Here is an 11,621-nt window from a genome sequence, read left to right on the forward strand (position 1 = left end):
ATAGTCCAGGTGATATTTTCACTTTTCATAAAGCACTGAATTGGTACCTTGTACAGTTTGGAGCCCTGAACATTTTCAGAAATGGAGCCATCGCAAAACTGCTTTGTGACGGCCATTTATCTTTCCACCGTAACCAAATTATGTATTTTGCATCACATCTCCTGAACCAAACATGAAAACACACAATAGGTTTTGTCTACCCCGATGTTTTTACAGTCAACAATTAGTTGGACTTAAGACCTATAACTGAATAGATATGTATTTATTAAATATAAGGACCAGTTGTTGATGTGTTATAACTTGGGCTCTCCAGTTTGGGAACCACTGTCATCAGGGTTAATGAACAAAAGGATAACGTGTTTAAAACTCTTCAACACTGGTTCACAACCCTTTTGGTCTGAGGTCCCCCCACAGTCCTGTCAGATGAGCTCACATATCCCTTCATCAATTCCCAAAGTATGCACTGAGGATGCTGTTGACAATAAAGTGCTATCTATCTATCTATCTATCTATCTATCTATCTAGCATGTGATTGCAGTAGACATAAAATAATTCTTTGGGGGATTTTTTGGAAGTCTTTGAATACGAGTCGATTTTTTGCACACCCATAATATTTTCACGTTTCTCAACATCATTAAATCAGCTCATTGGGAGACAGAACAACCTTTCAAACACACGGTAGGAGCTGCAATCACTTTTTGACGAGTGGAAAAGTGAATTTTATGGGTTGTATTGCTCATTAAAAAAAAGGTATATTATCAACAGTTAAAATGTTCTGGGTGGGCTATAATCTATCAAATATAAGCCTCACTCATTAAACAAAGTCATTTCCAAGGTACGAGGATGGTTATAATCACGGCACAGGGCGCTACTGCAGACAGTAATCACTTTCTCTCGAAGCATCGACAACACAGCTGACAGGTTAGACTCTCTCTGTTAATACAACACAGCTGACAGGTTAGACTCTCTGTTAATACAACACAGCTGACAGGTTAGACTCTCTGTTAATACAACACAGCTGACAGGTTAGACTCTCTCTGTTAATACAACACAGCTGACAGGTTAGACTCTCTCTGTTAATACAACACAGCTGACAGGTTAGACTCTCTCTGTTAATACAACACAGCTGACAGGTTAGACTCTCTCTGTTAATACAACACAGCTGACAGGTTAGATCTCTCTGTTAATACAACACAGCTGACAGGTTAGACTCTCTCTGTTAATACAACACAGCTGACAGGTTAGACTCTCTCTGTTAATACAACACAGCTGACAGGTTAGACTCTCTCTGTTAATACAACACAGCTGACAGGTTAGACTCTCTCTGTTAATACAACACAGCTGACAGGTTAGACTCTCTCTGTTAATACACGTGCTAGAAAGAGGTTTGCTAATGTTTTAAAAACCACCAAATATTCACTCTGACATTCTGGTTCTGCTTTGGATGCCGTCAAGCGGGATCTCTGGTCGTAATCAGTCCTTCACTGACCAATCAGCATTCATTAGCAGAATGCTAGCGTGTTATGGGCAACAACGATTCAACCTGTAAGAAATCGAAAGGACACAAGAACTCGTTCATTCAACTTTTGACCTATAATCCATGTTGAACTTGCAAAAACTACAATCAAATCTGAGATTTCTCAACGACAATCAGACGAAAGAGACAAATGTAGCCGTCTAGCTCCATAGAGTCCCATTCATTTAGCCGTCTAGCTCCATAGAGTCCCATTCATTTAGCCGTCTAGCTCCATAGAGTCCCATTCATTTAGCATCTAGCTCCATAGAGTCCCATTCATTTAGCCGTCTAGCTCCATAGAGTCCCATTCATTTAGCATCTAGCTCCATAGAGTCCCATTCATTTAGCCGTCTAGCTCCATAGAGTCCCATTCATTTAGCATCTAGCTCCATAGAGTCCCATTCATTTAGCCGTCTAGCTCCATAGAGTCCCATTCATTTAGCTGTCTAGCTCCATAGAGTCCCATTCATTTAGCATCTAGCTCCATAGAGTCCCATTCATTTAGCATCTAGCTCCATAGAGTCCCATTCATTTAGCACTGGACCGCGATCACCCCCAGTGGAGCTCTGGTGGAAATGCAACCAGATTCAGTACAATGGGGCTGAATAGGGAGTGGAACGGCTTTCCGTAGACGGGCTTTGGTTTAACATCAGCAGTAATGATGTAAATCCAGTGGTGTAGTCTACGTGATACGCAGGTATACGCCATATACCCACCAGGTAAGGTCAAGGATTTTCGTATTCCCACTTACAAAAGCCTGAGGATACGTAACGATGATTGTTTTGTGACAGAACTTTTACACTTTATAAATTCATCCTGTATGTGTTGCAAGTCACTTAGGAACAACACCACAGTTGATTGGCAAATTTGAAATTAACTAATGTGGATCACTACTATATGAGATATAAAACGAAAGCGAGCTCAAACTACACTGTGTTTTTGGTAAGCCTGCCCCTGAAGCTACTGCCGCTTCGAGCGACACTAAAGCAGACCTTAACGTTACAGAAACTTCGGGAAATGAACCAGATGAGGCTGATGCTATATGTGCACACATATACAAAATACGCATGGGGTGTCACTCTGGGACGCATCATTCTGGGATGTAAGTATACTCACTACCAAAAAACTAAACTACAACGCTGATGTTAACTCATGCTAGCTCTAATAGCCTATTAACTTTGAGTACATCAGAAATTATATATGAACTTACTCGTTGGCTACCACTTCCACTTGCCCGTTAAACAGTGTGCCGGCGGAATACAACCGGCACAGGTCAGTGTAGCGAGCGGCCAGTGCCGCCAGGCCATCAGTTTATGCCGCTGTACAACAGTGGCTGACCATCGGCCACTTTTTCGTTCTCAGCATCACTCAACGCCACAGCACCGCTCCCTCACTTGGATGAGAGAGGTAGAGATGTCACTGCTCCTTCTATAAATAAAATACATATAGGCTGCCTTGTAGGGCTAGGGCGATATGGAGAAAAATCAAATATCACGATATTTTTTGACTAAATACCTCGATATCGATACCACAACGATATTGTAGTGTGTGTCTATATTGTAAGACTATTGGTGCTTTCACAAAATATTTACACAATGAGATTTTTGATACATAATCATCAGTAATGTGGATATAATGACTAAGTGGGTAAAGGCAAATAACAGAACAGTTACAACAGTCTGGTAGGTTCAGACAATGACATCACTTTACTGTAACGCTGCCTTTAAAACCAGGAAAAGACACTTATGTCACGTTACGATATCAAAAAATCAAGACATATCTAGTCTCATATCACTATCATATATATATATATATATATAATATCGATATATTGCCCAGCTCTACTGCCTTGTCTGGCCATAAGTAAATGGCACGTTGGCACAGTCTCTGATCAAATATAAAACTATTTACCTCATCAAAACAAATAGTGCTATTGTCAAATTAAGGTGTGCGTCCCTAAATTTTTTCCCTTCCACGCATTTTCATTTAATAGTGCTCCTAGTAAAACAAAGTTAGTCTGGAGCCCTCAACTGGCTTTTGGCTGACGTGTCTGTACCTCAGTTTTACGTAGACTACTTACTTTGTAATTTGAGAACATGGTTTGATTAACCAGAATGACAGAAGCCCTGAAAGTTGACCCATATCGGTCTGATGTCAGTATAACCAGAGTGTGAACAGAGAGAAGAAGTAAAGGTAACCAACCTGCTCTGTGTAACCGAAGCTGAGGGTTGAAAACAGCGTCCAGAAGTTTCTGTTGTCGCTCGTTCTCCTCTTTTGAACGACAAAGTTCCTCCTCGTACTCTGCTATCGTTCTTTCAAACAGCCCAAATATCTCTTCAGCAGCCGCAGTTAGTCGCTGCTCCACCAACGCTCTCAGCATTTGGACTTTAGTCATTTTCACACAATGACAGAAACTTTTCCTCCGAACAAACTCCGTCAAAAACACCGTTTGCTCTCCTTCAAACTGTGTTGCTACCCAGCTAGCATGCTAAGCTAGCGTCAATAGCTTTGTAGCTACCGGGAGATGAGTCAGAGGTAAAACATTCAGGAAGAAGGTGAGCAGCACAACGTCCATTCAGACAGGTTCATCCGGACACACAGAGGCTCTGATGGACCAGTACTGTTGGAGCTCACACGCACTTTCACAGCACAACAAACCGACTCCGCTGTTTCTTCTCACGTTAGACACCATATGGCTCAAATAATAACATCCGGTTCTGCTGCAACTTGGTGGTCCCTTCAAAATAAAAGTTTTTAAGCTTGACCTACAACCAACGTGACCTAATTTTAGCAACAGCCAACGGTTAAAATATAATTTATGGTAAAATCAGACTAAACAATAACCTATACATTACATACAAGTTATTTTTAAATGTATATTTGTGTAGCAGAACAGAAGTACAGGATTCAAGGATTAAACTAACATGAAAATACTGCCTACATTTTAAGGTATCAGTAATAATAATCCAATAATATACTAAACCGTATGAAATAACATTCAAAGGCGACATTCTGCTGCAGAAGCATCATAAACTGGATAAGTGTCGCAACTTTTATTTTGAAGAAGCAGTATCGGAAGCACTTTTACTTACCGTGGCTAACTTGAGCAGTTAGCGTAGCATAGCTAGCTGGATATAGACGCAGACTGAACTCGGCCACACAGCGGTAGTCGTAGAGACTATTGGATAGAGACCAAACTGTATGTTTCATGGACCCACAGTGTCCAGATAAACCTGTCTGAATGGACTCTGTGCTGTTCCCTTTATTTAAAAAACATTTACATTATCTTCTGGTGTCCTACGAAGCTTGTTAGCTAGTAGACGGACCCGAACGTAACTTAGTAACCCAGCGCACATATCAGAGGGAGCGAACAGGTTTTAACGGAGTCTGTCTGAAGGAAACGTTTCTGTGATTTAGTAGAAATGTCTAAAGTCCAAATGCTGAGAGCTTTTGTGAACCAGCGACTAACTGCGGCTGCTGAAGAGATATTTGGGCTGTTTGAAAGAACGATAGCAGAGTACGAGGAGGTACTTTGTCGTTCAAAAGAGGAGAACGAGCGACAACAGAAACTTCTGGACGCTGTTTTCAACCCTCAGCTTCGGTTACACAGAGCAGGTTGGTACAGCTTCATTGTTATTATACATTTAATCTGCTGGGAAACCAGTGGAAGGGGAAGTATTCACAACCGATGCTGAAGTAAAGTACGACCATAGACAGTTAAATAAATGGACAAAGTGACGCCGTTGTTTTCAACGTAGACCAGTGAAGTATATTAGAAGCACTTTTCCGGTGATGGCTGAGCGTTACTGCGCAGCTGCAAACTAAACCTGTTCGAGTCGTGATTCCCTCGGATCTTTAACCCGAGTCTTTAAATTGACTCACGAATCGCGAGTCTCTAGTGTCATTAACCCGGTTCCGTTGAGTCCTACTACAATTCAATATAAAATGATAACATGGCCACACACAAACCTCTTGCAACATTAGCTTCTCCTATGCTAGCCATCTTAGCTGCAAAAAGCTTTATAACTTACAATTTTGTCGGCAACAACAACTCCACAAGTCAACTCAAGCGACTGAGTGAGCGGAGAGAGACCGTCCCGACCCGCAGACATAACATGTCTAACATAAAATGTTCTGCACATAGCCTAGCTAGGCCTACTGTAGGTTTTGGTGTATACATGTAGTATGTTAAATGCAATTATGTCCTTAAGCTCACCTCGTCGACAACTCATGTTTTTTTTTTGTCTTCAAAAAACTTTTATTATTCAAGTACAGATACACATACACATTGAAAACATTAAATGCATACATGAAAAAGAGGCGCATGGAGTTAACATTAAAGAGGTTGTAAGTCATTGTGAATGTTCAGAGTCCGGATGGCTTTCTTATTTGTCAGTCCTATTAAAGTTTCAAAATATGATTTCATGTCATTTTTAAATTAATATTCGGTTTTCTTTCGGACCATTTACATTTATGGATATAACGTTTTCCAAATAAAATTAAAAGATTCTAAATAAAAACATGGCATTTTATCCAAATCAAAAGCTCACCTTGGATGTAGCATACAGTACTGACTCAAGTGACTTGCGCAACCCGGATCAGTTTAGTGAGTGACTCGGAATAACCCGAATCATTAAAAGGAATTGAGTTTGCCGGGCCTACTGCAAACTGAGCTTGAAGACGTAGATGTGACGTGAGCAACCTGTCTGAAAGTTGGAAGTCTTCTGGTAGCTGTGCCAAGAGAAATCTCAATCATTCCCAATCTAGCAGAGACGGAGAGCGTAGGTATATGTAAGGAGATAACATAGACACAGGCTCATTATTGATCACTAAAATGATAGTTAACATTAGTCATTACACTTAAACAGCTGATGGAAGTCCAAACTGCCTGAGAGCTTCTCCTGTACTATACGGTAACTCCTCTACTATGAGACAGGAAGTCTCGTGGTTATGACCCAATCGTTAGCCTATTGTTATAAAAACGTCTGCTACGGAGCCATAACGTGAGCTACAAGGTAATGGAGCCTTTTATACATTGTCGTGTTTCTTCAGAAATAAACAACGGACAAATAGAGTCTTTAAACGCTTCAGATGTAAAGTTATTCTCTGTCAAAGTGACGTCAGAATGAATGGGAGTCAATGGGATGCTAACGGGATGTGATGGCTTGTTAGCATCAAAATGGCGCCATAGGAGGTTCGCTTTGTGGAGGCTGGCTTACCCCCTTGAGTACGACGCTGAAGTTGGCTTCTGATTCTGTACATTCACAAAAAGGTTGCATTTTGGCGAGAGTTACACTTTAAGTTATTTAAGCAGTTATTTTGCTAAGCATTTAAACAGTGTGCTACGTGTGATGTTGTGTTACTCATTTGTGATATTGAGCATTAAAACCTGCAGTCTGAACTTAGCCTTAGTGAGAAAACAAGCTGGGCGGTAAATTACAGTTTTCTCCGTGTGCATGTATTTGATTCTTCTCCTCAGACGTCCAGCAGCTGTCGGTGGTTAAAGCAGAGGTTCCCCCTGAGCAGCAGGAGTGGAGCTCCCGTCTGGACCAGGAGGACCCAGAGCCCCCCCCACACATTAAAGAGGAACAGAAGGAACTCTGGACCAGTCAGGAGGGAGAGCAGCTTCAAGGGCTGGAGGAGGCTGATATCAAGTTCCCGTTCACTTCTGTCCCTGTGAAGAGTGAAGATGATGAAGAGAAAGCTCAGTCCTCACAGCTTCATGAAAGCCAAACTGAGGAGAACAGAGAGGCAGAGAGAACAGAAGCTGATGGAGAGGACTATGGAGGACCAGAACCAGCCAGGAACTCAGATCCAGATAGCCAGGAACTCAGATTACAACCAGCTACTCATGACAAGACTTCAGACTCCTCTGAATCTGAGACTGATGACAGTGCAGACTGGGAGGAGACTAGGGACCCTCAGTCAGGTTTAAACTCTCTGAAAAACAATGAAGTAGCTGTAAGTGATGTGGAATGTAATACTGGAAACACATCAGTTATCTCCTCTGAATGTGCTGGAAGCTTTGGGCGCAAGAAACATCTGCAGAAACACTCTGGAGTCCAAACAGGAGGGAAAACATTTAGTTGTTCAGTTTGTGGTAAAAGATACCTTCGGAAGAACTCCTTAATGACTCACATGAGACTTCATTCAGAAGAAAAATGTTTCACCTGCTCAGTTTGTAAAGCAAGTTTCTGTACGCCTAGCAATTTGGTTAGACACATGAGAGTCCACACAGGGGAAAAACCATTTAGTTGTTCAGTTTGTAGTAAACGATTTGCAGACCCTAGCAATCTGAAGCAACATCTGAAAAGACACTTGGTCGTCCACACAGGCTAGAAATAATTACTTGTTAAAAGGTGTAATATGTAATACTGACAGCTAGCGTTTAAAATGGTTACTGCAGTCCAAATTCAGAATACTGGAGAGAGCCGGCCCCTCCTCCCCAGACTCAAAGTTTACAGGGTTGCCAGGTTGAGAACACTGAACCCAATGTCCCACAATGTCAATCAGTACGTTTACATGCACATAATATTCTGGTTTTTGCCCTAATTCCGAAAAAGACAATATTCCAACTAAGCTGTTTACGGGGCTAATGAAAGTGAATATTCCACCAATATTCCCATTTACATGTAGCCGTGCAAAACATTTCATTTGTTGGTGAGAGCAGCAGAGATAATGAAACTGTAGAGATGCTTGTTGAGCCAATTTCTTCTGTTTTTGCTTTACTGTAAATGCTGTTTTTGTGCCACAACTGAAATGTAACTGTAACTGAAAGAGAAGTGTGGTTAAGTGTGTACATCCTTGTTTCTTCTTCAACATGGCCCACAACTGATCTCACATTATCTCTTTGATATATCAGAGCGATTCTGTTTCTATGTGCACCTCCAGGGAAGGAGAATCTGGCACATTCACTAATTTCAGCCATTCCCTTCGTTCTGATGTGCAGGAACTTTGTTTTAGGATGTTAATGTTTTATCTTCCTTTTCTCTGTTTAATCTATATTTACTACAACAAATATTGTAACAACTGCTCAAGTAATCTGTTCAATTTCTGTTAAATGAACGATAAACAGTTGTACAGTTAAGCAAACGTTTTCACCACAATAACTGTAGTTCGTTGTACTTATACAATATTTGCCACTGTTTCGGTAACTAAGCACTGTGTTGCTTAGGAAACACTTTTTCATGTAATACAATGAAATTAAACTTTGTAGATCTTTACATCTGTATCTGTATATATATATATATATATATATATATATATATATATATAAAACTAGGTGTTGTCAAATCGATTAAAAATGTAATCTAGTCTCAATTATATCTCTGTGATTAATTAATCGAAATTAATCACATACATAATTAACGGTGCCTGAACCGATACTTTTAAGAAAGTAAAAAAGAAAGAAAAAAAGGGTACTAAACAACAGTTGGTGACATTAAAGAACGGCTTGTTTATTGCTAAGGCCATATGGTCAACATTAAATGATTTAATAATAATGTATAACAATAACAATAACTTATTTCACTAGTAAATTGCTGTTGAACGACAAAAACAACAACCAGATGGGAAAAGGACATTTACAATAACTTCAAATGCACCACGAGGCTGTAGTTTACCAGTGTCATTGAACGCACCGTCTGTGTTGTTTTCTCCGACGGCAGCTGCAGATTGTTACATCCCGGTGTTGAATCCTCTACAGTAAAACACAGTCACACTTTACACCGTTTAGCGTTAGCTGTCAGCATTTTAACAGTGTTTAATCCAGCTACTAGCTAGCAGTAGGCTAACGTTAGCTGCTGTTGAGTATAGTGTTAACTAGCTAGCGGTAGGCTAACGTTAGCTGCTGTTGAGTATAGTGTTAACTAGCTAGCGGTAGGCTAACGTTAGCTGCTGTCGAGTATAGTGTTAACTAGCTAGCAGTAGGCTAACGTTAGCTGCTGTTGAGTATAGTGTTAACTAGCTAGCGGTAGGCTAACGTTAGCTGCTGTCGAGTATTGTGTTAACTAGCGTCATGTGCAGCGGGGTTTGTGTTTCCTGTAACGTCTGTTTCAGAGCAGCGAGAGAAGAGCAGACATATCAGTGGCACCAGATTTCCGTCTGTATGCAAACGTCAATATGGAATGGATTAATCTGCGTTAATTTTTTTAACACATTTTTTCTCAGATTAATTAATCAAAATGAACGCGTTATTTTGACAGCCCTAATATATATATATATATATATATATATATATATATATATATAAACCTAAAGTTTAGTTTCATGTGCTCACATGCAAATTTAATTTCATTTATTTATTTCTCTCGAACAATCAACAATGTTGCAAGACAAAAACATTTAAAACCATAAAATAAAACACAAACAATCAGAATTTAACAACAAAAAAGAAAACAAAATAAAAAATATAAAAGGGATTAGTGGGCTCGCGAGCCGGCCAAAGAGTAGTAGGCTAACGTTACGTTTTGAGTGGATGGCGAGCGTGAGACGCCGAAATGGACGCCAATAAGATTCTGAATGGAAAGTTTACTTTAAAAAGTTGCCAAAATGGTTCCATTGACAAGACCAAAGTGATCTGTGTGTTTGGTCGTTGTGAACTGAGCTATCATCGCAGCACGTCCAGTCTGAAATACCACTTGATGGCCAAGCACACAGCTGATGGCCAAGCACACAGCTGATGGCCGAGCACACAGCTGATGGCCAAACACACAGCTGATGGCCAAGCACACAGCTGATGGTCAAGAACACGGCTGATGGTCAAGAACACGGCTGATGGTCAAGCACACAGCTGATGACCAAGCACACGGCTGATGGTCAAGCACACCGCTGATGGTCAAGCACACAGCTGATGGTCAAGCACACAGCTGATGGTCAAGCACACGGCTGATGGTCAAGCACACCGCTGATGGTCAAGCACACAGCTGATGGTCAAGCACACAGCTGATGGTCAAGCACACCGCTGATTGCTAAACACACAGCTGATGGTCAAGAACACGGCTGATGGCCAAGAACACAGCTGATGGCCAAGAACACGGCTGATGGCCAAGAACACAGCTGATGGTCAAGAACACGGCTGATGGCCAAGAACACAGCTGATGGTCAAGAACACGGCTGATGGCCAAGAATACAGCTGATGGCCAAGCACACAGCTGATGGTCAAGCACACCGCTGATTGCTAAACACACAGCTGATGGTCAAGAACACGGCTGATGGCCAAGAACACAGCTGATGGCCAAGCTCACAGCTGATGAGAATTCTCCGCCCCCTCGTCAAGCTGTTACATTGTGTGAGAGATTATTTGCACCAAGTGAGAATGTTAGTGTGAAATTGAACACTATAGTATATGCCAATGTTGTTTTCAGTAAATAAAAAAAAAACATTTGCACAAAGCAAGCCGATCCACTTTTCCATGTTGATAAGATCATTTAAATGAGAAAAAATAATGTGACAAAAAGAAATCTAGGGACATTAAGAATAGATAACAATGTGCGATTAATTGCGAGTTAACTATTTTAATCGTTTGACAGCACTACACACTTTATGTAGATGCAAAAAGGCTTCAATTTGTCATAAGAGTCTAAAAATATAATTAGACCCTTTAGCAAAGTAGTTTCGGCGACAGAGCCGTCTCCTCACTCTGAGTTCATCACACCCCCAACCGGCATCGTCAGACACCGCCCACCAAGAGTCTGGGTCTGTCCCAGGTTTCTTCCTAAAAGGGAGTTTTTCCTCGACACTGTCGCACTTACGCATTCATGCTCGCTCTTGGGGGAATCACTGGAATTGTTGGTTCCTTGTAAATTATAGAGTGTGGTCTAGACCTACTCTGTCTGTAAAGTGTCCTGAGATAAATCCTGTTATGATTTGACACTATAAATAAAATGTAACTGAATTGATGTGATGGCTGTGTGCGGAGCGGGACGTACATATCGACATAAGGACAAAGTGGATGGCAGATTTGACACCATGAAGGAGAGGAGGATGATTTAATAAGGGACCATGATGTGTATATAGTTTAGTTAGATGTGTTTGTTCTGGAGGATCGTTAAGCAGACAACAAAATGGAAAAATAATAATATTTTAGTTATAAATCTGTTTTACT

General features: G+C 40.9%; 3 protein-coding genes across 6 annotated transcripts in view; 2 read left to right on the forward strand and 1 right to left on the reverse strand.

The window, feature by feature from the left end:
* Window positions 1-4,451, reverse strand: part of LOC144521776 (uncharacterized) — a 35,495-nt gene extending 31,044 nt beyond the window's left edge. The window contains exon 1 of one of the 4 annotated variants that reach the window (XM_078256378.1): window positions 3,719-4,427. In XM_078256378.1, coding sequence (XP_078112504.1) covers window positions 3,719-3,911 — 193 coding nt within the window. In that variant the 5' untranslated portion in view covers window positions 3,912-4,427. Of the gene's footprint in view, window positions 1-1,426; window positions 1,905-3,718 lie in introns of those variants that run through there. The other 3 variants (XM_078256379.1, XM_078256382.1, XM_078256381.1) reach the window with 3 other exon arrangements.
* The window catches only part of LOC144521778 (uncharacterized), a 53,846-nt gene that overhangs the window by 15,049 nt on the left and 27,176 nt on the right, over window positions 1-11,621 (forward strand). The gene's annotated exons all lie outside the window — the stretch shown is intronic.
* On the forward strand, window positions 4,614-8,739 carry LOC144521785 (uncharacterized). Its single transcript, XM_078256394.1, has 2 exons — window positions 4,614-5,131; window positions 6,996-8,739. The coding sequence occupies exons 1-2, from the start codon at window positions 4,939-4,941 to the stop codon at window positions 7,853-7,855; spliced, it is 1,053 nt and encodes a 350-aa protein (XP_078112520.1). The 5' UTR covers window positions 4,614-4,938; the 3' UTR covers window positions 7,856-8,739.

The sequence above is a fragment of the Sander vitreus genome, chromosome 8, assembly GCF_031162955.1.
Source record: "Sander vitreus isolate 19-12246 chromosome 8, sanVit1, whole genome shotgun sequence".
Taxonomy (NCBI): domain Eukaryota; kingdom Metazoa; phylum Chordata; class Actinopteri; order Perciformes; family Percidae; genus Sander; species Sander vitreus.